Genomic DNA, 27,840 nt, shown 5'->3' with positions numbered 1-27,840 from the left:
ATCAATATTAACATAACATTACTTGTATTGGAAATGGAGTAATAATTATAAAGTTTTCATGAGTTTATTGGAAAATAGCCTTTTCACAGGTCTCTATTTTATCAAACAATGGCAGTATGTCCTAGAATTTTATTGAATAAAAGAATGTGATAATCAACTTAACTTTTTCATAGTAATTACCTGTACATTCAAGACCACAGGTAAAACTTCTGTCCACAGGACTGCAAAGGCCACCATTTTTCAGGTACATTTAGCTCACAGTTTGGGCCAAACATTGTTTGGGGACACCCTACAGTAAAAATAAAATATACATATATATACACATATGTATGTATACAGATATGTATACATATTGGTATGTATACTTATATATACCAAACTGAATAAAAATATCACCTGAACAAAAGTTTTTCTCTGTTTCAGGTGGAGTAATCATATCTAATAGCAAAAGCATAAGAAAATATTCAAATTAAAACAATTACTCAAAAGTTACCATAAGGTAACAAGGACGACCATTTGTTTGTTTTCAATCACACTACGCACTTTTATTGTGCGTATAACTATGTGCTTGGTATACTTTGGGAACTGGAGATGGCCTAGCGAACACAGGTCAATCCCAGATTGGCATATATATATTTATATATTTAATCTCAAAATTGATAAAGAAGACAGACAAGCAGCTTACTCCTTGATGACTTTGTGCTGAAATCTGAAAAGCACTTTAGCATACCTTGGTGGGTGACACAGAAAAACCACTGTGAAGAGGAGGTAAGATGCAAGGGAGAAAAGCTAATTAGACATAGGAGGGAGCCTTCATCGTTAGGAGAAAATGACAACAATGGGAAGTGCCCCAGTAGGAGAATAAGCACTACTCACCTTTAGTTGGTTTTTCCATGAGGAGTATGGGCCTAATAGAGTCAGCTAATATCATTTTTTTTTTCAGGAAATTCAAAATCTACTTTATATGAAATCATTTAATCTTTGAAAGTTGGCAACTAATTACATTGCTTTATAGCACTGTGGAAGCCAAAACTGTATCAGCCAATTCAAACACATTTGTGGCTAGATTTGGCCAAAGGCCTGTCATTTATACTTTTAGCTTATAGTATTTTTACATAATGATGTTTTCCACATGAATTATCTCATTTAATGCTCACAACTATCCCTCTGATGTGGGTAACAGTATTCTTATTTACCCTCGAGAAAGCTGAAGCTTAGAGATTTAATTCTTTCTCAGGCTTAAGTAGCCAGGAAAGATAAAAACCAAGATTCCAATCTAGAACTTCTGACTTCTCATCAACCTTTCTTTCTATTCCAGCTAGAGGAAGAGACATTAGAGATTTTTTTTTCTTATTTTCCCAAAGACATTTAATACATAACACAGTTCATATTTGAATTCAATCTGTATGACACTTTCTTTTCTGCCTTTATTTGACTTAATGTAAGTACCAAATGAAAGTTTTAAATTCAGTTTGTTTAAAAGACCATTACAGCTGTACAGTTAATGGTGGAATCGCCACCAGATTTAAAATTTCAACCCACCAAAATAAAATAAAATAATAAAATACAATTTCAACCCATAAACCTCTCTGGAGTCCCACATCATGCTCTATTTTTTTCTCTTAACATTGGTTTATTCCCTTTTAACATACATATAACTCACTTATTAATTACGTTCATTGTTCACTCTCTTCTCCACTAGAAAGCACGACTGGGATATTATGTATTTTATCCATATGTTCCATATGTTTAAAACAGGCACTGGCATTAAAAAAGTATTTTTGAGTTGAGTGGATAAATGACTGAATATATCCAGAAATAGTCCATACCTAGTAAAGCATATAAATGTTTATCTCTCTTACCCTTTAACCCCTTTTTACCCAAAAGGTTAATATAGATACATAATACTGTGAAATTTGCTTCTTCTATAAGTAAAATTTCCCAAGATTTTTAAAATTAGTACATATAGTAGAGCTGCATCATTGTTTTATTATCAGCTGCATAGGACTTATTGCATCTAATAAGATTTATTTTACCGCACCATTATAGATGTGCAAGTAAGTGCTTAAAATATTTTGCTACTATGAGCAACACTGTAATGACCATCCTTATGGAAGTCTTTATCCATATATACCATTGTATCTGTGGGGTAAGTAACCAGAAAAATTTTTTTAAATAAAATAATATGGGTTCTAATTTGTCACAGAGAGTATCAAATTTCTTTACAAAGAGATTTGCAAATTTAGTAAGAAGGATTACCAATGTGCCATTTTCTTTTGTCAAACTAGTATATTATAAAAATCTAAAGAGGGTTGCTGGGGAGAGTGGTGGTAAGGATAATGTGACTGGGTTATGGACACTGGGAAGGATAAGTGCTATGGAGAGTGCAGTTAATTATGTAAGCCCGAGGATTCACAGACCTGTACCTACCCCTGAAGCAAATAATGCATTATATGTTAATTAAAAAAAAAAAACAAAACTAAAGATGTTATATACATGCAACTTTAATTTGGATTTCTTACGTTATGCATGGTGCTAATCATCTTTTCACAAGATCTATGGGTATCATAGATTCTTTTCTTACTAATATGTAATAACTCCTAGCTTATTAAAAAATTTGGCCTTTTTTTCTTCCATTTAAAAAATATTTTTATACTTTTTCTATGTGTTTTATGCCTTGAAGAATTTTTTTTGTTGTTTCTTTTAAGTCAAAACACCATTGATTATTTTTTTCTCTTTTATGGGTTCTGAATTGGTTCTGAATTTTTGTCAAGATTTATAATATGGCTTTCCAAAATAACTTCAAAATCCTAATGGTAGTTCTAGTACTCTCAGAGTTTTTGTCATTATCTTTAAGTACTTTATACACTTGGAAGTAATTTTGGTGAACCAAATTACTTTTACAAGAGTGACTTTTTGTCTAGTTGCTGGTCATTTGACTTAACATAACTTATTAAATAATTCATATTTTCCCTCTGTTTTACTTTAGTCTTCCTCATTTTTACTTTATTTTTTTTCACTTATTTTCATCACTTTTTATTTACTAACACAAATATTTTGGAATATAAATTTTCCTGTTTTCTGAATTGGCTCTACCTCATGGGATGTGAATGTCCTTACTACTGCTTTTAAATTTCTGAGATACTGGTTTTGTTTGCTCTTTTTGAGCCACTGATTATTTAAAAGGGAGATTTCAAAATGCCGATGTAGCACAGTGTGGCTTTTTTTTTCCCCCTGATAGGAAGTTAGTTTTGTTATTAGTTCTTATTTTACTACTTGTGATCATAGAATGCCATATATCATACTTTTTGGAATAGATTGACTTTTTTTTCAATTTTTGTGAATGTTTCATGTATATTTGAAAAAGATATAATTTTTTTTTTTTAGGGAACAGAGTTTGGTTTACAACAATTAGACATACCTTACTAATTATGTTCAAACTTCTATAAACTTATTTTTTCCTGCATATGTGTATGCAGTTTTATGTGTATGTGTTAACATTAATGAATTAGTCTACTATTGATAAGCTCTTGCTGTCTATTTCTCTTTTTATCACTTACAGCTTTTGCTTTATGAATTTTAATACTGTTACTGGTTTTATACATATTCATTACACTTCAATCTTCACTGTCAATTTTATTCTCTATTATTATAAGTGTCCTTCCCAATAGTTCCTTGTGGCCATAAAATTTAACATTGTTTGATACTGATATCATGACCACTGTTCTATTTTTCTCACATGTGTTTTGTGTGGTTGTACACATTTATTTACTATCATTTTATTTTGGAATCTTTTTTTCTAAGCTAACATGGGTGCTATTTCTCTCTTGTTGCTTTAAAGACTTTCTTCTTTGGTCTTTAGAAGTTTAATGCAGATTTCTTTGAATTTATCCTGTTTGTCATTCACACAGCTTCTTGAATCTGTAGGTTTATATTTTTTGTCATGTTTAGGAAATCCAACCATTTTTACTTTAAATATTTTTCAGCCCTATTCTTTTTCTCCTCCCCTCTGGGATTTGGATGACAAGAAAAAAAGTTAGATCTTTTTTAATAGTTCCACAGGTCCAGGGTGCCTGGATGGCTCAGTGGGTTAAAGCCTTTGCTTTTGGCTCAGATCCTGATCCCAGGGTCCTGGGATTGAGCCCCACATTGGACTCTCTGCTCAGAAGGGAGCCTGCTTCCCTTCCCTTCCCTTCTCTCTGCCTGCCTCTCTGCCTACCTGTGATCTCTGTCTGTCAAATAAATAAATAAAATCTTAAAAAAAAAATAAAAAAAAAAAAGTTCCACAGGTCCTTGAGGCCTGCGCGCGCGCGCTCTCTCTCTCTCTCTCTCTCCCTTTTTTTTTTTTTTTTTTTTTTGTCATTTCTTTCCTTTTCCCTGTCTATTGTTGAGATTAGGGAATTTTCTACTGTTTATCTTCAAATGCACTGATCTGTCCCTCTGGCCTCTCCATTCTGCTATCAAGTCCATTCATTGAGTTATGTTTGGCATATTTTTTTTTCTTTTGATTATTGAATTTTCCAATTCTCAAGTTTCTATTTAGTTCGTCCTTATGCTTCTTAGTCTTTGTTTTATTCTTATTCTATTTTTCTACCTTTCTACTTAATCTACCTTTTAAATTTGTTTCATGTATGGCCATAGTTGCTCACCAATCATTTTTACTTATAATGGCTTATTTAAAATTCTGATCAGATAGTTTTATAATCAGTATCATCTGAATGTTAGTGTCTGTTGATTATTTCCTTGTTCAAATTGAAATTTTCCTGGTTTTTGGTATGATAAATAACTTTTTAATGAAACGTGGATATTTTGAATACTATGCTACAATATTCTGGATCTCATTTTAGCAAGTATCCTGTGATACTGTACTTGCAAGGAAAGAGGTTCATCAGATAGAGTACTCTTAGCCTCCAAGTGAAAGGGGGCATAAATGTGCCTTATTCCTGCTGTGCCAGTGTGAGGGTTCAGTCTTCCCATGGGACCTCTGTTGGCACCTATCAGACAGAGGCTAGAAGCGTCTCTTATGGCTTCACACTCCACCTCCAATGACACTGCACAGGGTAGCTTTGTTACTATTTGGTGGTTGTGAAAGTCCTGACTGTCCACTGGATCTCCTGTGGCACCACCTTGAAGAGAACAGTAGTATCTCAATATTATCTGATGGGGGTGGAAGTTCACAGTCTCCACACAGTTTCTACTGACATTGCCAGGGCAGGGGATACATTCCAGTGTGACAGGGATGAAAGTCTCAGCCCTTTCTCCCACACCATCTTGGTGTAGGGCAGGGGTATCTCATATATCCCCATGGAGTCTGAAGAGTAGACTCTACCTGGTCTTGGCTAGTGGGGTTGGGGTCAAGGATGAAGTTTTATTCTTTAGTGTTTGACTGGAGTATTTGCCTGTCATTGTCTAAGAGTTTTCTGTCTTGGTTGGCTGTCCTTTTCCTTGTCTTTATTTAGAGAAAACAGGCATATATAGGACTTTTTTTTTTTCCTTTCATTTTTTTGTCTGCACCCATTGGTCTTCTGGGTTGCAGCTTCTCCACCATCCGGCCCAGGATATAGGAGTCAAAAATGGAAACCCAGGGATGTCACCATTCCTGTTCCCTAGGTCTCTGAAGTTCTTAGTGTGTCTGCCTTGTTCTCTCCACATCAGAGATTTTTGTTTGTTCTAGATATAGTGACTAGAATTTTTACTCTTTAGAGGGAGGAACATGGAAAAATGTCTGTACTCTACCTTTCTCTAAGTTAGGTCTTATAATTTTATATAATCAATGGACTCTTCTTTAGACAAAGAATATATTATTACATAGCGTAATTAATTTCTTTATTTAGCATATATTGGCTCAGCAACATGAGTAGTAATGGAATTAATATGATTCTTTCTCCAATTTTTCTCATTCCTCTCCTCCACCTGATTTTAGTTGGCTATGTTTTTAATCTTAAATTCTCAGTTCCAGCATTTTATTATTTTTTCTGATGAAATGCTTATTTTATTTTACTTCTTTTTGTTTTTAAATTAACATATAACGTACTATTTGTTTCAGGGGTACAGGTCTTATCAGTCTTATACAATTCACAACACTCACCATGGCACATACTGTCCCCAATGTCCATCACCTAGCTACCCCATCCCTCCCACACACAGCCCCCAGCAATCCTTAGTTTGTTTCCTGAGATTAAGAGTCTCTTACGGTTTGTCTCCCTCTCTAGGTTTGTCTTGTTTCATTTTTTCCTTCCTTCACCTATGATCCTCTGTCTTGTTTCTCAAATTCCTCATATCAGTGAGATCATATGATCATTTGGTAATTGTCTTTCTCTGATTGACTTATTTCACTTAGCATTATACCTTCTAGTTCCATCCATATTGTTGCAAATGGCAAGATTTTATTTTTTCATGGCTGCATAATGTGTGTGTATGTGTGTGTTTGTGTGTGTGTGTGTGTGTGTATACATATATATATATCTCACATATTCTTTATCCATTCATCTGTGGGTGGACATTGAGGCTCTTCCCATAGTTTGGTTATTGTAGATATTGCTGCTGTAAGCATTGAGGTGCACATGCCCCTTCAGATCACTACATTTGTATATTTGGGGTAAATATCCAGTAGTGCAATTGCTGGGTCATAGGGTAGCTCTATTTTCAACTTTTGGAGGAACTTCCATACTGTTTTCCAGAGTGGCTACACCAGCTTGCATTCCTACCAAAAGTGTAGGAGGTTTCCCCTTTCACTGCATCCTCACCAACATCTGTCATTTCCTAACTTGTTAATTAGCCATTCTGACTGGTGAATGGTGGTATGTCACTGTGGTTTTGATGTATATCTCTGATGCTGAGTGATGTTGAGCACTTTTTCATGTGTCTGTTGGCCATTTCTTTGCAGAAATGTCTGTTCATGTCTTTTGCCCATTTCTTGGTTTGTTCTTTGGGTGTTGGGTCTGATAACGTCTTTATAGAATTTGGATACTAGCCCTTTATCTGATATGTCATTTATAAATATCCTCTCCCATTCTGTCAGTTTTCTTCTGGTTTTGTTAACTGTTTCCTTTGCTGTGCAAAACTTTTGACCTTGATGAAATCCCAATAGTTCATTTTTCCCTTGCCTTTGGCAATGTTTCTAGGAAGAAGTTGCTGTGGCTGAAGTCAAAGAGGTTGTTGCCTGTGTTCTCTTCAAGGATTTTGATGTATTTCTGTCTCCCAATTAGTTCTTTCATCCATTTTGAGTCTATTTTGTGCATGGTGTAAGGAAATGATCCAGTTTCATTCTTCTGCATGTGGCTGTCCAATTTTCCCAACAGCATTTGTTGAAGAGATATTTTTTCCAACTGGACATTCTTTCCTGTTTTGTCAAAAATTAGTTGACCATAGAGTTGAGGTTCCAATTCTGGGTTCTCTATTCTGTTTCATTGATCTATGTGCCTGTTTTTGTGCCCGTACCATACTGTCTTGATGATTACAACTTTGTAATAGAGCTTGAAGTCCAGAATTGTGATGCAACCACCTTTCTTTTCTTTTTCAACATTCTTCTGGCTATTCAGGGTCTTTTCTGGTTCTGGATCCATACAAATTTAGAATTATTTGTTCCATTTCTGTGAAAAAAAGTTGATGATATTTTGATAGGGATTGCATTAAATGTGTAGACTACTCTAAGTAGCATAGATAGTTTCATAATATTTGTTCTTCCAATCCATGAGCATGGAACGTTTTTTCATTTCTTGTGTCTTTCCCAATTTCTTTCATGAGTATTCTATAGTTCTCTGAGTACAGATTCTTTGCCTCTTTGGTTAGATTTATTCCTAGGTATCTTATGGTTTTAGTGCAATCATAAATGGGATCAACTCCTTAATTTCTCTTTCTTCTTCCTCATTGTTAGTGTATAGATATGCAATTGATTTCTTTTTCTTTTTTTTTTTAAAGATTTTATTTATTTATTTGACAGAGAGAGATCACAAGTAGACAGAGAGGCAGGCAGAGAGAGAGAGAGAGAGAGAGAGAGAAGCAGGCTCCCTGCTGAGCAGAGAGCCTGATGTGGGACTCGATCCCAGGACCCTGAGATCATGACCCGAGCCGAAGGCAGCGGCTTAACCCACTGAGCCACCCAGGCACCCCATGAAACTTGATTTCTGTGCATTGATTTTATATCTTGCCATTTTACTGAATTCCTATATGAGTTCTAGCAGTTTTGGGGTTGAGTCTTTTGGGTTTTCCATATAAAGTATCACATCATCTGCAAAGAGTGAGAGTTTGACTTCTTCTTCACCAGTTTTAGTGCCTTTTATTTCTTTTTGCTGTCTGATTGCTGAGGCTAGGACTTCTAGTATTATGCTAGGACTTCTAGTATTATGATGAATAGCAGTGGTGATAGTGGAAATCTCTGCCATGTTCCTGATATTAGGGGAAAAGTTCTCAGTTTTTCCCCATTGAGAGTGATATTTGCTGTGGGTTTTTCATGGGTGACTTTTATGATATTGAAGTATGTACCTCTATCCCTACATTGTGAAGAGTTTTAATCAAGAAAGGATACTATACTTTGTCAAATGTTTTTTCTGCATCTATTGAGAGTATCATATGGTTCTTGTTCTTTCCTTTATTAATGTATGACATTGATTGACTTGTAGATGTTGAACCAAACTTGCTGCCAGGAATAAATTCCACTTGGTCATGGTGAATAATCCTTTTAATGTACTGTTGGATCCCACTGGCTAGTATTTTGGTAAGAATTTTTGCATCCATGTTCATCAGAGTTATTGGTCTGTAATTCTCCTTTTTGATGGGGTCTTTGTTTGGCTTTAGGATCAAGGTAATGCTGGCCTCATAAAATGAGTTTGGAAGTTTTCCTTCCTTTTCTATTTTGTGGAAGAGTTTCAGGAGAGTAGGTATTAATTCTTCTTTAAATGTTAAAATTCCCCCTGGGAAGCCATCTGGCCCTGGGCTCTTGTTTGTTGGGAGATTTTTGATTACTGCTTCAATTTCCTTACTGGTTATGGGTCTGTTCAGGTTTTCTATTTCTTCCTGGTTCAGTTTGGTAGTTTATATGTCTCTAGGAATGCATCCATTTCTTCCAGATTGTCTAATTTGCTGGCATATAGTTGCTCATAATATGTTCTTATAATAGTTTATATATTTCTTCAGTGTTGGTTGTGATATCTCCTCTTTCATTCATGATTTTATTAATGTGGGTCCATTCTCTTTCTTTTTTGATAAGTCTGGCCAGGGGTTTATCAATCTTTTTAATTCTTTCAAAGAACCAGTTCCTAGTTTTGTCGATCTGTTCTACTGTTCTTTTGATTTCTATTTCATTTATTTCTGCTCTGATCTTTATGATTTCTCTTCTCCTGCTGGGTTTAGCTTTATTCATTGTTCTTTCTCCAGCTCCTTTAGGTGTACAGTTAGGTTGTGTATTTGAGACCTTTCTTGTTTCTTGAGAAAGGTTTGTATTGCTATATAGTTTCCTTTCAGGACTGCCTTTGTTGCATCCCAAAGATTTTGAACAGTTGTGTTTTCATTTTTATTTGTTTCTGTGAATTTTTAAAATTCTTTAATTTCCTGGTTAACCCATTCATTCTTTAGTAGGATGCTCATTAGCCTCCATGTATTTGAGTTCTTTCCAACTTTTCTCTTGTGATTGAGTTCTAGCTTCAGAGCACTGTGGTCTGAAAATATGCAGGGAATGATCCCAATCTTTTGGTACTGGTTGAGACCTGATTTAGGACCGAGGATGTGATCTATTCTGGAGAATGTTCCATGTGCACTAGAGAAGAATGTGTATTCTGTTGCATTGGGAGGAATGTTCTGAATATATCTGTGATGTCCATCTGGTCCAGCATGTCATTTAAACCTTTTATTTCCTTGTTGATCTTTCACTTAGATGATCTGTCCATTTCAGTGAGGGAGGTGTTAAAATCCCCTACTATTATTATATTATTGTCAATGTGTTTCTCTGACTTTGTTATTAATTGGCTTATATAATTGGCTGCTCCCATGTTAGGGGCATAGATATTTAAAATTGTTAGAGCTTCGATAGACCCTTTAAGTATGATATAGTGTTCTTCCTCATCTCTTATTATAGTCTTTGGTTTAAAATCTAATTTGTTTGATATATGGATTGTCATCCCAGCTTTCTTTTGATGTCCATTAGCATGGTAAATTGTTTTCCACCCCCTCACTTTAAATCTGGTGGTGTCTTTGGGTCTAAAATAAGTCTCTTGCAGATAGCATATCAATGGATCTTATTTTTTTATTCAATCTGATACCCTGTGTCTTTTGATTGGGGCATTTAGCCCATTTACATTCAGGGTAACTATTGAAAGATATGAATGTAGTGCCATTGTGTTGCCTGTAAGGTGATTGTTACTGTATATTGTCTCTGTTCCTTTCTGGTCTGTAACTTTAAGGCTCTCTCTTTGCTTAGAGGATGGCTTTCAATATTTGGTTTGGTGTTCACAAATTCTTTTAGTTTTTGTTTGTCCTGGAATTTTTTTTTTTTTTATCTCTCCTTCTATTTTCAATGACAGTCTACCTGGATATAGTATTCTTGGCTGCATATTTTTCTCATTTAGTGCTCTGAATATATCATGCCAGTCCTTTCTGGTCTGCCAGGTCTCTGTGGATAGGTCTGCTGACAATCTAATATTTCTATTTTTGTAGGTTACAGACCTCTTTTCCCGAGCTTCTTTTAGGGTTTTCTCTTTGTCTCTGAGACTTGTAAGTTTTACTATTAGATGACAGGATGTTGACCTTTTTTTATTGATTTTGAGGGGGATTCTCCATGCCTCCTGGATTTTGATGCTTGTCTCCTTCCCCAAATTCGGGAAGTTCTCCATTATAACTTGCTCCAGTATACTTTCTGCCCCCCCCTCTCTTTCTTCTTCTTCTAGGATCCCAATTATTCTAATATTGTTTCATCTTATGGTATCACTTATCTCTGGAATTCTCCCCTCATGATTCAGTAGTTGTTTATCTCTCTTTTTCTCAGCTTCTTTATTCTCCATCATTGGATCTTCTATATCACTAATTCTCTCTTCTGCCTCATTTACCCTAGCAGTTAGAGCCTCCATTTTTTATTGCACCTCATAAATAGCCTTTTTGATTTCAACTTGGTTAGATTTTAGTTCTTTTATTTCTCCATAAAGGGATTCTCTTTTAACTCCTATGCTTTTTTCAAGCCCAGCTACTATCTTTATAATTGTCATTCTGAACTCTAGTTCTGATATCTTACTAATGTCCATATTGATTAGGTCCCTGGCAGGTGGTACTGTCTCTTGGGTCTTCTTTCTTTCTTTCTTTCTTTCTTTCTTTTTTTGTGCGTTTTTCCATTTTGTCATTTTGTCCAGAGAAGACTAGATGAATGAGAGAACAAAATGCTAAAAGAGTAACAATGATCCCAGAAAAATTATATGCTAAACAAATCAGAAGAGATCCAAAACTGGGGGGGAAAGGAAAAAAGAAAAGAAGAATATGAGCAGGATGGTGATTAGAACAGAGCCACACACTAGATTCTGGGTGTGTTTTGGTCTTTTAGAAGAAACTGCCTGCCAAAATTTTAGAGAAAGAAAAACATATATATATATATATATATATATATATATATATATATATATACACACACACACACAAAAAAAAAAATAAGGGTAAATATGATGAAGGGATGGAATGTGATGGTAGAGATGAAAATTTAAAAATATTTTTAAATGAATTGATAAAATAAGAAATTGGTTGAAAAAGGAAAGAAAAAAATGAAATGTAAAAATTTTAAAAAAGAGAGAGAATGTAATCAGGCAGGAAACTAGAACAAAGCCATATACTAGATTTAAGGTATATTTTAGTCTATTAGAAGAAACTGTATTCCAAAATTTTAAAGGAAAGAAAAGCTCCTACCCCCAGTTCTAGCATTTTAAATTCCAGCATTTACCTTTATACACTTAAACATGCTTATTGACTTGTCATATTTAAACAATACCTTTTGACACAGATCTGTTCCTCCCATTCACAACTTCTAATGAAGAAATAAGATCAGTATACTCAACATCCTCCATCTTCCTTCCTTTTAGTTTATGCCCATTTTGATAAACTGTCAAAATTGGTATAATATTAAATATTTATATATTTACCATATCATGTGGACATAATTCCCACATTTTTTAAAAGATTTTATTTATTTATTTGACAGACAGAGATTACAAGTAGGCAGAGAGGCAGGCAGAGAGAGAGGAGGAAGCAGGCTCCCTGCTGAGCAGAGAGCCTGATGTGGGGCTCAATCCCAGGACTCTGAGATCATGACCTGAGCCAAAGGCAGAGGTTTTAACCCACTGAGCCACCCAGGTGCCCCCCACCCACATTTGTTTTAAACTTAGCCCAAATAAAAATAGATTTAATATCTACTAATAGTCTTCTTACTAGAGATTTTCCATTTATTACTTGATTGCTCAAATTTATCTTCAACAGTTTCTTCAGAAATATTTTATGGCTATTATATCCTCAGTAACTTTTTATTATTAAAAATATTTATTTTCAGGGGCACCTGGGTGGCTTAGTGGGTTAAAACCTCTGCCTTTGGCTTGGGACGTGATCTCAGGGTCCTGGGATCGAGCCCTGCATCAGGCTCTCTGCTCAGCTGGGAGCCTGTTTCCCTCTCACTCTCTGCCTGCCTCTCTGCCTACTTGTGATCTCTGTCTGTCAAATAAATAAATAAACTCTTTAAAAAAAAAGACTTTAAAAAATATTTATTTTCAGTCATACTATACTTGAATAACAGTTTAACTGTGTATAAGACACTTGAGTCATATTTTTTCCCAAAAACTTCATAGGCATTGATTAACCACATGCTAGCAATGGTTTTGATTATTGCTGTGAGGCATGAGGCCAGACTCATTTTCCCCTCTCTTCATATAAGATCTCCCATTTTTTTTTCTTTTATCCCCAGTGGACTTTCCCTTGCTTATGATCAGTCTTCACTAGAGTTTCCGGGAATAGAATGTATTCAGTCTGTAGCGTCAGATCTTCTTTCATTTCAGAGAAACAAAATCTTGAATATTATACTTGAATATCTTCTTTTCCATTTATATATTTGTCTCTCTATTTTTTTCCATTTCTTTGTTTCTACTTTCCTCAAGCTTATTCTCCATTTACCTGGCTGTCACCTAAGCAGATTCAATCCTCTATTACCTGTGTTCAATATGGTCTTCATTTATATGATGTGAGGTTTTAATTTTCATTTCCACTTCTTTCTGAGCTCTGCCAGCTTACTTTTTCATTTCCCTTTGTTGTCTTTTCATTTATTCCATGAACCCTTGTATCTCAGCATCATACTCACAATTGTAGAGAACACTTTTTCATTATGTCCCTCGAATTCTTGGGAAAAATTCTGGTTAATATTTCCATGTGCTCCCTAGCAAAACTTTTCTGCTTTATGTCCATCTGCATTTTGTTTTCTTATTCTTTTTCTCCTTCACCCTTCTTAAAGAATTTGCACTAAAAAGGTAACCAAAGCTTTGAATAATCTCATATATTGTTTCCAAAATGAGAGGAGGGGTTTTGGGGGGTCTTTTTATGCATTGAGTTTTTGTTTTTGCTTTCATTTTCTTGTATTGGGTTAGTTTTGTGTGCACATTATTTTGGGGGAGAGTAGTATGGATCTGGGCTAGAAAAATTATTTCAGCTAGTTGGAAGCCTCCTGGGGCTAGAGTAAAACTCCATATGACACACATTTTTGGGTGTGTGTTTGTATGTGGGCTTCTTAGATCCCTTTGGCTGCAAGGTTGCTTATTGCCTACAGATAACCCTCTATTCTAGCGCAGAGTTGAAAATATGATGGTTCTGTGCACTTCCTAGTTTTATCCTGTTTTTTTTTTTCTGCAACTCTGCAATGTCCAGTGGGGTTCAAGGTAGCTCTTGCAGCATACTCATGCAACCAACTCTTCTCTTTTTACAAAGGGTCACAGGTTTTGCCCTTCTGTATGTGCAATGGAGAAGCGGTTCTCCATATGTAATTTCACTGAACTTGAGAGCTCTTCTATTATGATTATTGTTGTGAAAATAATGAATAATATGATTAAGGACAAGAAAGTTTTATAGTTTTAAACAAAGATCATGTTTTCCGTTCTGTCTCTCATTTTTCTTACAGCTTTCACTAGGCTTCTGAAAGTTGAAGAAAATATAAAACTTTTCAGTTTTTACAATTAGACATCCATAACACACAATTTTAGGCAGCTTGACAAAAGTTAGCCAAAGTTATTTCAGAATTTGCTCCTACTCAAGAGTATACAAAAATTATTCTTTGTTTTTGTTTTCAATTCTTGTTTGCCCTCCAGTAGGCTATTTCCTATATGACTCTACAAGAGTATATACTTTCATGTTATTAAAGCCACATTTAAGAAGAAAGTGTTATAAACAATGCCCATTTTATTATATTCCCTGGCACCAACCTGCTTTCATAGTGTAGCTTAGTTAGTGCCTTGACGGACAAGGTGACCCTGCAGCAATTGTTACCTTGCTGATACCTGGCTCCCATTTGGCCAGGTGGACATTGGCACCCTCCAGTCACTGGGTCACACTGTCCTGAGCCACAGGAACACTGCTGGACACAGTCCTGCCCATAGTGATCCACAGGACAAACTGCAGAAAGGAGCAAAACAAAGCCAGATTTTTCTTATTAAAATGTTTTGCCAATCAAGACTTTAAAAACCTTGTAAATACACGACCCTTTCTTTTAATCAAATAGATTTCCTTGTCTTGCCTTCACTTTAGTTTTCAACTTAAAATGTTACTTTGAAAAAACAAAACAAAAAAAGGAACTGTTCAAATTGTTGCTTACTTAGTGCAATTTTGGTTGACATCAGGAATTCCAACCAAATATCTAGTGTCAAACACTTAACATATATGATATAAATGACTCTTACAAACTCAGTCTTGCTGCCTTAGCAAATATGTGTGTGTGTGTGCTTGTTTGCCTGTATGTGTGTGTCATAATCTTGAGTATGTTTCCTCTTAAAGTCCACTCTAGAATTTCAACTTACACTTCAATGCACCAACACAGAATCCATTAAGCTCGTTTCTCCAAATATCATTTATGTATTTAACTTATTTTTAAATTTATTCTTTATTTATTAAAATCAACAAATTTGTTAAATTACCCTTTTAAATTAATTATATTAATTAATATAAGTAATATTTTAATTAATTAATGTATTAACACATTTATTAATTTATCTGTTTGCAACTTTATTCCACAAATTCATTGAGATACTTATCAAGATACAGATAACACTCAAAGATAAAATAAATGCCTGTGAGAATCAAGTGAAGAAAAAATATAGTTACAATGTAGACATAAATGAATATCACAATTCTTTGAACTTGTAAGAGGTAGACTGCAAATTGGCTCTGATCTACCTGGCTGTCAAAACAAAGGAGAAGTACTCAGGTATAAGATCACAGCTTTCTGAAGACAAAAATACTCCCAATATTCAGAGAAATCAAAACTCTTGAAGATGCTTTGGCCTGAGGAAATAAAGAAATTCTCTCAATGATTTTCTCTGAGGAACAAAGGGGTCAGTTAGAACCTTCCTTAGGAGATGTTTATGGGTTGGCTTTAACTCAAAGACAACTTGGCTGCTGAGGCCTCAGAGGCAGTATTCACTAGGTTTCAATTTTCCACTACATGGAGCCAGGACATTGTCCTACTCTTTTGTCTTCAGAACATCAGGGTTCTGAGGTAGGATAATTAAAATTACCCTCATACAAAGAAGACAGAGCAACTACCTGCCTGGGCAAAATAAACATTTGGATGTCTTTACCACATAGAAACTTGGTGCCCTGCCTGACCACCAACTTTGTTATCATTCTTCCAAATGAAAGAATCTTAAGTTTGCAATTATAGCACTTCTTTCATGAAAGAACTATTGATAGGGCTTTTATTCTTTTAATTCTAAAGTATAAAATACAGAATAGTACACAAAAAACATAAATGTGCAGCTCAGTAAAACATCACAAGTGAACACCCTCAAGGACAACAAATAGGTTGAAGAACACAATATTGCCAGAACTACCTTCTCATCATGTCCTCGCCTATGCATTGCTCCTCTAGCCTCCCTAAAAATTATGATCTTGCAAATTGCCCAGATACTTAGAAAATGGCAAATCTGATAAGATCAAAATGTATTTGCTAAGAATATCTCTATGGTGTCTAAGATAGTGCATTCTTAAGGGATTTTTAGTTTATACCTTGTCCCTTAAACTTTATGTAAATAGTTGTCTTTGTGATGGGTAGTTAAGTCTTTAAATTTTAGGGAACCGGTTAATTTTTGGTAAGTAGGGGAACTACCTAATTTTGAGCTGGATATTGCTGAGGATAAATGAAATTATGAGACGTGAACCAATGAGTTTGACATTGTGTACACAGGCATTGTGTACCAGACCACTCTTATCTTATGGAACAGATTTTCTAATCCTGACTTGAGGTTAGCTTTGCTGGGATATGAGAGATTATGACCAAAGGGCTCTCTTTGGCTGCCTTCACTGCTTCAGCTCTCAGTCAAACTCCTCATGTAAGCACTCTTCCACCTAGAATGTAGGTTGGTTGGTGTTTGCTGTTACCGCAGTAAATTATTAAGTAATAATTGCAACAACATTGAACTCTGTAAGTACAGTTCTTAAAAACTCTACTTTAGCATATCTACTTCATAATTGGTAGAGTGACTTACTTTGACTGCAGTCAGCCCCAATGAAGCCAGGAGGACAGTAACAGGTGCCAATCACAGTGTCACAGTTGCTGCCATTAAGGCACTTGCATATCCTTTGGCAATTAAGACCCTAAGTGCCTTTTGGGCATCCTGTTGAAGGAGAACAAAACCATATGTGATATTGTAACTTAAAGCATCACTGTTTAAATTCATACCCATAGACATGTTGCTAACTCGCATTCCAAATACTGTTCTTTGGTATTTTCAGTTACCTTCAAACTAGTGATTCAAGGCATGGACTTATCTGAAGAGATGAGATGATATAGATAGATGCCTTAGTAATATGGTTGGGGGCAAAATGTTCCTGATGCTGCTCATTAGTAAGATACAGGAAACTTAGAGTTTCTTTGGAAATCTGCCCACTTTTAGAGAGTGCTCAGAATAGGTGACAATTTGCCAAAGTTACTTCATTCCAGCCTAGATGAATTAATTATTTTGATTAATGTTTAAGTGTCATAGTTCATCTTGTCTGGAATGATCTGGCTTTAATACAAGTAAGAATTCAAAAATGGCATGAACCATCAAGAAAGAATCTTCATTTTCTGTTACTTTCTCACTTTCCTATCCATAGACTTATGGTCTACTATGATACCTGTGTAACAAACAAATAAATAGCCATAACTTAAGATAAAAGGAGAGGAAACAAGACAAAGAGCAAGCTGAAGACCACATTATCTGTGCAATGATTGAAAGACTGAGGGTGTTTATTCAGGAGAAAAGAGAGCTAGGAAGACAGAAATGTCTTCAAACATGAAAAGGCAGTCCTGTGGAAAAGAAGAAAGGCAGATTTTATCTCAATAAAGAAATACTTTCTGAAAGAGCTGTCCAAGATTGGAATAAGCTTTTTTCAGGAGGCATGATTACTCATCTCTGTAGGAGTTCAGAGACAGGATAAGTATACAGGAGAGAAAATATAGAGGATATTCAAGTTGATTAACTTTGAAGCACTTCCATCTGTGACATTCTCTTATTCTATGAAATGCCTGATACTTTCAAGTCTTAAAGTTATAAAAGTTTGAGTTTCAAGAGACCTCATGTCCATCTGGTTCAATTCTTATTTTAAGATGATGAAGTTGAGGCCCACAGAGTGAAGTGACTTGGAATATAGCACAAAATTCTGTCACCTGTTAGAGATAACCATCTTTATACTTGCCACATATTTAAATATGAGGGCTGTAGGAAATTTTGAAAAGACTGTGATTTGAAATCTATATACTTCACATTAATATTGTAGCTTTAACTCCTTTCTTTGAACTTCTGGTTCTTAATTCCCAAAGAGGATAATAATAAAATCATGGTCCTGTGGTGGTAACAAGGACATCACCAAACTCAGCTCCCATGTCAGTGGTGGCCATTATTTTCATTAATGATGGCAGTATCAATGCTAGGCATGCAGCAAAACCCTTTCCCTACCTGCTTGATATGAGCCAAAGTGTTAGGCATTTGCCTTAGGTCCTTCCTGTTGGAAAATCTTTTCATTTGGAAATATAACTCTAAAAGTGACCAAACTATACCAGATGGTACTAGTTTTCTTCCTTTTATCTTGTGTTTTTATGTAAGAATCAGACAGTAAGGAACACTTTTTAAGAGTATTTCACAGGTAGTATGTTTTAGAGGTAACAGCAAATAATGGATCTTATTGAGATTCAGATTGTTTATAATCCCCATACATGTCTTATCCTAAATTCCCGAGTTCCCACCTTGAGTCTCAAACCCAAAAAATGGCTGCTTCTTTCTCCCAGTTTTAAAATAAAGTTCTTCATAGTGAAGATGGAAAGCCAAACACTACAGTTATTCATACCAAAGGTTATTTCTGTGCTGTAGTTGTTGTATTTCTTTATTCCTCTCTATGAAAAATGATGGCTTCACTTTACAGTCTCTTCTGTCATTCTCTCTTCCCAGGGAATGTCAGTTCCCATAGCTCATTGTCCCTTCTTTGGTATATAACATTCATTGGTCCTCCTAAGAACTTCTTTTTTCCTTCACAAAAAATTCAATAAGGCATACCTAAAAACAAAATTAGTGATTAAAAAAGTCTCCATCTCTTCCTCTTCTCCTATTCACCAAGATATAAAATGCTTTCATGTCCATTTGGGTCAGAATTGTGGAATGCAAATTTTTATAATTTTTTTTATCCCCATTACTATGTGTGAGGCTTAAGACAAATGTCTGCTTGACATTAGAGAAAATACACATAAAGCAAGCAGGAGGTATGGAGTCTGAAACAATGAAGTCTTGTGTGTACTGCTGCAATGTTGCTTCCCAAAGGAGGTTAAATTAATAAGAGTTGATTAATACAGAAAATTCTGTAGTTACATTGCTATGAAATGAAAACTGCCATGAATTTCTGTGCAAATAAGAAAAAGAGAAACACCTAATAATGTGAAATTCATATACTTATTAATGAGGAAATTATCAAACTATGGATATAATCATAGATATAAAAAATTAGCATCTCAGTTTAAATGAAAAAAGGTTGTGTGTAATTACTTGATAAATTTAAATAACTGATATATATATATATTATCTTTTTCATTTATGTGTCATATATTTTGGGGGGATCACTTTCATGTGAGGTGAAATTACTTGGGAGACATAATTTCCCTTTGACATATACTCATTTTGCAAACTATCATAGTGGTGGTTTCATGTTGGATAGAATCATCCTTCATTGTTCCTTCTTTGTACACAGAAAACAAAAGTTATATGAATATTAGGCTTCAACTATATTATCCTTTTGAAATTGGGACACTGAATAGATGAAATTTATCTACTAATAAGTATGCCATCTGCTGAAAGACAATGTGTGTATAACCTCTTACCCTCAACACTTATTAAATTTACATCAAGAGTACAGTGTATATTTACAAAAGTGCCCGTAACTTTTCCCCCAATAATAAGTTATTTACTGACAATTCCACTTTCTCTTATAATTCTGTAGCAATGTGAAAGTTTGACTTCTAGAATCATGTGCACATCCTTTCTCAACCATTCCCTATATTCAACAAGAGAACACACGCTCGAGACATAATGATTCCACTTGTCTTAAATAAAATTCGTTCTCGGGGCACCTGGGTGTCTCAGTGGGTTAAGCCACTGCCTTCGGCTTAGGTCATGATCTCACAGTCCTGGGATCGAGCCCCGTGTTGGGCTCTCTGCTCAGCGGGGAGCCTGCTTCTCCCTCTCTCTCTGCCTGCCTCTCTGCCTACTTGTGATCTCTGTCAAATGAATGGATAAAATCTTTTAAAAAATTAAAAAAAAAAAAGAAATTCATTCTCCCAGACTCTTTTCCAAGTATTTGACCAGGCCACTCACATATCCTAGCGACTGTCACACAGTTTTATTTTATTCTTAAAAAGAGATGCTAAGATTTGGTCTGTCTGAATTCTTACTACTATAAGAAAGAGCACTAAAGGCAAGCTTCTACCAATGTTTTGATGTCTTCCTCCTGGCACAGGTGTACTATTCTATGGCCTGTGCTTCTCCAAGCATTCTATACCAAGGGTTTTCCTATGAAAATTGTCAAAAGAACTGCCCTTGCTTTTTAGAGGACCCCAAAACCTTAAATGTTCTCAAAGAGAGTTATTACAGTGGGTATTACCATTTGGAGAAATAAAAGATTTCCAAGATATGGAGTTACTTTGTAATTTCTCATTGGTCATAAAATACATAGTATGATGAGTCTCTATCTACTGAGCAGTTTGTTTTTCCCCACATGCCCTCCAAAGGCTGAGACCAAACTGTCCATTATAAATTATGGACAAGTGGTGAGATCCCACTACAAGTTTATCTGCTTCCTCTGACCTCTGCCGAGAGAAAAATTTGAATCTCCACTCCAAACTCGAGAACATGAAAGCCCAGTTGTTTCTGGCTGCTGAAACTTTTGTTTTTGAGCCAGCCACACCTTTTATGGATATTTTCTTGAACGCTTTTTCGTAGTTCTGTAATGACAGTGGATGTTGCCAAGGAAACTTTGCTGCAACTCCCAACCACGTGTTGCCTGGAGCTAAGCCAATCTGACTAGTCAGGGAGTCGCTCACTGCTGCAGCCTTGATTTTACAAGGTAGAGCTCCCCTCCTTCAGCCCAAGGTAGCTTGCCTTCTGATGTGCAAGCCCTACCAGCTCTTTGTAACTTGGTTTTTAGTTTTATTTTAAAGATTTATTTTTTTATTTGAGAGAGAGAAAGAACAAGCATGTGAGAGGGAACAGAGGGAGAGGGAGAGAGAGAATTTCAAGCAGACCTCCACTGAGCGCAGAGCCCCACCCCGGCGGCTGGATTCTATGACCCTGAGCTCATGACCGAGGTTGAAATCAAGAGTCGCATGGTTAGCTGACTGAACCACCTAGGTGCTCATCCATGTCACTTGTTTTTATTACATTAAGATAAAATATCACTTGATATCAAGAAGAAATTCTTCCTGAGAAATGTGACGGAATTAAAAGTGAGGAAATAAATATGAACTGATTGGTATCAATCAATATACAGTTCTTCTATTACAATATACAATTTCTTCCATTACGAGGGTGCTTAAAATTCGCCGTAACAAAAATATAATTGCAATTTTACTAATTTTATATTTTAATTCTTCAGTTTAAGTTTGTATACCCATAATGGTACACTAATACTAATTGAAACCATTTTGTGTTTTTAGCTGATAATATTTAAAATTAGGACAAAAGTAAGAAGTGATATTCATAATATACATTCTATGGCTTGCAAAAATTAAAATCAATAGCTTGACCATAAGTCTGTTTTATAGGTGACATATGGGCATAGAATCCAAAAATCATCCATACATTTGTGGAATTAAGAGAGGAAAGTGGAAGGGATCTGCTACAGGAGCGACGAGGGAGAAAGGAGGAGTGGTGGCGGCCAAGTTGGGGGAAAAATGAAACTGAGGCCAAATCATTTTATTTTTAAACCTATAAAAAGTACATTATAAATAATTACAAGCTTAAAAATTAAGTAGCTGACTGAACATTTTAACATGCTCCTTGGGACGTTTTATCGTGTGTTCCCCTCTAACCATTTTCGATGTTAAAATGTCCTAACAAATCAATATAAGGTGTTTGGTCTAGGGACTATCCTTTTTTATTAAACAGCAGTGAGCCAACTGGCATTTTGTCCTTTAAACAAGTTACTGTTTTCATTCCAGAATAACAATTTGTTTAATTTGATTGCTCCTAAGCAGATCCTGGAACTAACTTTATGAATCACTTTAAATATGTTCCCATTGGCTGTATATTGATTGATACCAGTCAGTTCATATTATCTTTGTTCTTTCTTTCTCTATTTATTTTCTTTTTCTTGGGGTTATTTGGAAGAGAAAAGGCAACATAGGAGAAAGGGTTACACAACAAAGTGTATGTTTTCAACCATTCCAATAAACATTCTCTCAGGACTTGCTATAAATTAGAAGCTTGAATTAACATTTGCCCTTTAGCATTCTGACAGATGACCCACCCTACTGGTGTCTCTTCGATAAATTACAACAAAAGCATGGACCACACTTACGGAGATGACAGCGGTTTCCATGGTAGCCGGGCAGACAGGTACATCTCCCCGTGACTAGGTGACACTCTTCATTCTCAGCTGAACACTGACATACCTGTTTACAGTCCTTCCCATATGTGCCTGGTGGACAAACTAAGGGAAAGAGGAAATGTAAACCCAATGAATTAAATTTGTCTGTGTAAATATAGCTCTAAAAGTGAAAGCAGGGAAAAATTTATTAAATAAGACCATTGCCTACAGAAGTGCACTGCCCTTTGGGATTTAGGTTTCATTAAATTTACTTGGGGATTACTTCACTGTTTGATTTTGTTTTGTTCAGTCAATTTGTGACCGACTGTCAAGGGCCGGCTGCAATTTTCTTGTCACTGAAGAAAATCATAGGGTGATGTCAGGTAAAATCAACTAAAATAATAGTATAATTCATGAGGGACCACATATCTGGATAAAGATATTTTTTCTGGTGCAGCCAGTTTAAATTCTCAAGGTTGTTTCTCTCTGCACATTAGCACGTACTGTATTTGTGTCACTTGTCAGCTACATGGCTGGGTTGTGCTGTTTTCTTTTTAAGGCCGGGCAGTAAAAGCTTTCCCTCCAACTTCTAAATAATATCATGCCATTTTGTTAAGAAAATAAAAAGGTTTCTGGGTATTTTTCAGGTGACAAAAACAGAGTCAAATAGACATTTTAAGTCTCACTGTTGTGTCCAATGACAATGCAAACAAATTCAGTAAAATGAAAAGTCTATTAATTTGGTTGTTATACGTCTGAGGACCTAGAATTGAATAACAACTTCTGGATCAACCTTTTTATTTATCACCTAAAGGGTCTGGCATCATGGAAGAATGAACCTATTTGAGAAAGTTCTTGTCACACTGGAGAAATTATTGACTGTTTTGTTCACTGCATCCTTGTTTAGCATTGGCTGTCCTGTGCACCTATGGTGTCACTTGTTTCCTTGGTGTCCACTATCTTTAAGAATATTTCATCTTCCGGTTTTCTTTAAGTAAAAATGACAGCAGTGATAGCAATTCTAACTTCAAGGGCCATTGTTTGCTTGCTTAGTATTAAAAACAAAGACTAAATAAACATAGGGCAATTAATTAAAAAAGAGGGGGTTTTTCCCCCTTCTTGATTGGGGTATATACAAATTGGAGAGCATTATGTGGAATCTGACTCAGCACCTGAACGCCTATTTAAATAGTCTGTTGTTGGTCTAGACATTTTTTTTTAGTTTAAGATTCACCAACTGTTCAAATACATATCAATAAAGCAGTTATCTGGTATGCCAGAAAGCACATCTGGCTTTACTGCCTGAAAAGCTTATTAACTTTGCTTGTTAATAAGTGGCTAAGCAAGAAGAAGTGATCATGGTATTTCAGACATGACTGAGAGTGCATGTTTATGGACTCTTACTTCCTTCACCTTGTTCGTCAGTACACACATGAGGGCATCTCTTACATTCCACTGTGACGTGATGAAAGGGAGCTCCCCAATGGAAGTTTTCTAACACGGAAGGCTGACAAATACTCAGAAAAATCAAAATATATTTCATTAGAGGCTTCCAATAACTTTAGAACCTAGAGTTGCAGTTATTACAAATTCTTCCCATCACTGGGAAGACCTATTTTGGCCACAGGGTTATGTGAGCATAAAGTTTGGTCTCTCTGTGGCAAATATGACCACAAAGCCCTGTGCTCTGTGGAGATCAATGACGTTGAGAGGTCCAACAGGCTATGTTGAACACAACAGGATTTGTGTAGTAAGTTCCAGTATCCCAATATACTTAGTCATTTTCCATCTTGAGGTTTGGGGCCCACTGGCATGGGGTTCTGAGGAACATGACATTCAGGCTGGTTTGCTCTGAGAGAGAGCCATCATGAATATTGTGCAGATCTGCAAGCATCCATTGAAGGTTGTGTGGTCCAGAGGAAATGGTGTGAACCTTGAGTCAGTTAAGCACAGCACTGCCAGTGGCCTGATCTCTGGTTCTAAACAAATCACTAAAGCTCTAAGAACCTCAATTTCCTCTTCTGTATTAAGTATTAATTAATGTATTCTTAATTACATTACATGTAATTACAATACAATTATAATACATGTAATATATTCTTAATTACATCTTAATTAATGTAATCTTCTGTATTAATTAAGGGATTAATAAAGCCTATCTCACAGATTGTTGTCAGGAGAAGCTGAGGGACATAGAAACATAGAGGAATTTCATGGTGCCTCAATAAAATTTGTTTCATTTCCATTGAAACCCTTATATATAAAATCATACTCAACTGTTCAACAAAAGTGCTATCTCTGGCCAAACACTATGGATAGATACATTCAGAATAATTATGAAAAATATATCTAATATTTAGGGATCATTTTTACATGTATCTGCATTCAGGAAAAATTATTTTTAAGGGAAATTTTTTTTTTAAATATTAAAATCACATGACAAAGTTTCTGAAACACAAACAGGTAAAATTTATCAATATTCTTACTAACTCTCCAATGTTTTGAGGCTTCATAACACCATTCATAAATGTTAATCACTTCTCCATCCCAAGAGCTCAGGCACAACCTTTGTTTTGATCCTTGAACTTCAGAGGAATCAAAATCACAGAAGATATAAATTATCTTCTTGGGCAAAACTGACCTCTTAAAGCTCTTGAAGTCAGTTCTCAAATGAGTGTTTAAATGTCACTAAGGAATTTACAATTTATACTGCAAAGCAATAAAATGAAGATGGAAATAAAAGCAAGAAAAAGTATTCTGAATGTTACCCAAAATAATTTTTGAGAAATATTGTTGTATTTCTTAGATTACATATTCATTTTGAAAAAAATCTGTCAGTTGTCACCTATGAAAAAATGATGACTTTGACTAAGATTTCAGAGGAAATCAAAGTTCATGTAAAGCCTGCCTCATGTTGTCTGAAAGAGATTATGATATACTAGTTTATTGCCTCCTGATCCCAGATGGACTGCATTATGGCCATACTTTCAACCCATCTTACAAGACAGACAGAATTCTGGAATATTCTCATTCAGCAAGAAATATTTTCTGGATATCTACTATGTGCCAGGTTCACAACAGTGAGCAAATCTAAACATGATTCTTATACCTATCAAGCTTGCATTGGTAGGGAGATAATTACAATAAAATAACCACCAAATAAACATATAATTTAAAAACATTATAAGAGTGCAGCAGGGTGCTATAAGAGAGTATAACTCCCACTTTAGACTAATAGGTATAGAATGGGGGATGTTTAGTTCAAGATATTCTCTTTGTAGAGATCACTGACAGAGATCTGAAACACTAGAGAGTATATGTAGTGGAGAGTGAAGGGGAGGAAAGAAAGAGTAAGGAGAAGGAAAAATTTCAGAGGGAAAGACCCAGGTGTATATGAGTTCCTGACACTATTCCTAAAGAGGATGTTGGCAATAGTATGCCTGTATATTAGACAGTGGTCAGGCTTACCTTATTTTAAGTGTTTCTATATTAGTTCCCTATGGCTGCTATAATAAATTATCACAATTCAGAGGTTTAAAAAAATATAAATTTATAATCTCACAGTACTGGAGGTCAGAAGTCTAAAATCAAGGTGTTGGCAGAGCTGCGTTCTTTCTGGAGACTTGTGGGCTGGGGTCTATTTCCTTGTCTTTTCCAGCTTTAGAAGCTACCTACATTCCCTGGCTTTGGCCGTTTCCTCCATCTTCCAGGCCAGCGGCATAGCTTCTCTTTTCTCTGAGTGCCTGTCTCCCTCTTACAAGAACCTTTGTGATTGCACTGAATCCACCCATGTAATCCAGGAAAATCTCCTTATCTCAAAATCCTTAATTTAATCACTTCTGCAAGGTCTTTTTTGCCATGTAAGATAACATACTCACAGATTCTAGGAATTAGAACATGGACATTTTTGAAAGGACATTATTCAAACTACCACAATGTCTGTATTTCCAGATGTTTTAGGTAGCTTCTGATTTATTCCTTAGAGAACATGGTATCATAAAGAGTCATGTTTATAACAATAACCTGATGCACAACTCTTCATAGAAATCAATACAAATATCATATATATATATTTATGACATATATATATATATGATATTTGTATTGATTTCTATGAAGAGTTGTGCATCAGGTTATTGTTATATATATATATATATATTTTTTTTTTTTTTCCAAAGGACTGCTTTTGACTTGGGATTTTTTGGAAAAGATCAGGACCTAGAAGTAACCTAGGAAGGAAGCTGGATACCCAGAGACATCTAGGGGGACAGGAAGAAGAGACTTCTCAAGGGCTAAACTCAGAGAAATGAAGGACTAACTGTAGAACACAGTGGAAGTTTCTAGATCATGAACTTCTTGCTCTTCTTAGCACCCTATGCAATAACATTTTATCTGTGCTTAAAAATAAGCAACTTTAGGGGTCCTCCCCACCCATCTATAGAACAGTATTTGTTTTTATGCATAAAGTACTCCTTTAAGCAAATGTTATTATTCCCATAATAAGATAGATAGACATTAGACCACTTGGCCAAACAACATGGCTAATAAATAGCAAAACCGGGAACAGAACCATGGCATGCTTAGGATAAGCTCTAAGATATTTCCCACTCTCTCAAGTCTTCTTAGGAGGTGAGAGGGGTGTTGTATACTATATAGCATTGAAGGGATTACAAAGCTGGTCAGCAGGCAAAGTTGTGGTTTAACTTATTAGTTACGAAAATCAGCCTGGAAAATTTTACACTGGAAATTTCTCCTTTATCTTGTTTACTAATTAGCCATCGAGAGCACTGGAAGAACTGGTCAAACCAGTTTGGAAGTACTGTGGTTCTTTCTAGCTGAAATTATTCTGGGCAACCGAATGACCACAAAACCTCTGCAGGGTGATATCTACATGGATTTAAGCAGATTCTCCATATTAAAGCTACACGTTACTGTTCGAATTAACCAGTGAATATACTCAAAAATAAGAATGGATCAACAGTGCCTATTTTTCAGTTAGGTAGAATTTATATTACTTTGATCATGAAGCTATAAACTGAATATACATAAATACCCAAAAGATCCTGAAAAGGGGAAAAATGGTATTTTCGATTTGGTTACCTCTGACGACTCATAAACACTACACCTCACATAGATTTACTACAGGGTAAACGTTCTAATAGTACTTCTTGCTTTGAAGAAATAAGAACTTCTTAAAGGTGACTTCTAAAAGGTGATTGCTATCTTTACTTTCCCCCATAAATTTAAAGATAAATGAGACATCGACTAGAGAATTTAATGAGTTTTCTTTATTTAATTGTCCTATCTACTACCTGCTATAATTAATCATTTTCTGCAAGCAGTAGATCTGGCTGGCAAACATTTCATGAGATGGCATACAGAACTCACGCCATACATATAAGAAAATGCAAGGAGTTGACTTTTTGTTTGGAAATTCATGACTGTCTGAGCATTTGACATGACACAGAATAACTTCTTGTGGGAAGACCCTGTCTAGCCTGGCAAATAGATACATAGCACAGTCCCAAGATCACAGTCTTTCCACTGTGACAGTTACAAACTCCAAGGCCATCT

The 27,840-nt window shown here is 35.5% G+C and overlaps 2 protein-coding genes across 2 annotated transcripts in view; both read right to left on the bottom strand.

The window, feature by feature from the left end:
* Nucleotides 1-103: 103 nt before the first annotated feature.
* On the bottom strand, nt 104-25,987 carry LOC116854323 (protein draper-like). The gene is made up of 8 exons (XM_032836078.1): nt 25,942-25,987; nt 22,258-22,389; nt 20,547-20,683; nt 16,704-16,812; nt 14,491-14,616; nt 686-709; nt 544-596; nt 104-289 (listed from the first exon to the last, which is right to left on the bottom strand). The coding sequence occupies exons 1-8, from the start codon at nt 25,985-25,987 to the stop codon at nt 251-253; spliced, it is 666 nt and encodes a 221-aa protein (XP_032691969.1). The 3' UTR covers nt 104-250.
* The window catches only part of LOC116854322 (EGF-like and EMI domain-containing protein 1), a 200,466-nt gene continuing 189,370 nt past the window's right edge, over nt 16,745-27,840 (bottom strand). Inside the window, exons 11-13 of the mRNA XM_032836077.1 lie at nt 22,258-22,389; nt 18,544-18,749; nt 16,745-16,832 (exon numbers count right to left, since the gene is read on the bottom strand). The gene's annotated coding sequence lies outside the window, so the exon portion shown is untranslated. The remainder of the gene's footprint in view (nt 16,833-18,543; nt 18,750-22,257; nt 22,390-27,840) is intronic.

The sequence above is a fragment of the Lontra canadensis genome, unplaced genomic scaffold (genome assembly GCF_010015895.1).
Source record: "Lontra canadensis isolate GAN:19392208 unplaced genomic scaffold, GSC_riverotter_1.0 scaffold90, whole genome shotgun sequence".
NCBI classification, from domain to species: Eukaryota; Metazoa; Chordata; class Mammalia; order Carnivora; family Mustelidae; genus Lontra; species Lontra canadensis.
This window is presented reverse-complemented; position numbering and strand designations above follow the sequence as displayed.

Coding starts and splice junctions, on each gene's coding strand:
- LOC116854323 (XM_032836078.1), bottom strand. CDS start 25,987: ATGCCGCTGGCCTGGAAGATGGAGGAAACGGCCAAAGCCAGGGAAT. Junction 16,813..20,546: donor AAATTTTTCTCTCGGCAGAG/GTCAGAGGAAGC, acceptor AAAGGCACTTAG/GGTCTTAATTGCCAAAGGAT. Junction 14,617..16,703: donor TGGGGCTGACTGCAGTCAAA/GTAAGTCACTCT, acceptor TCCTTTCTGCAG/TTTGTCCTGTGGATCACTAT.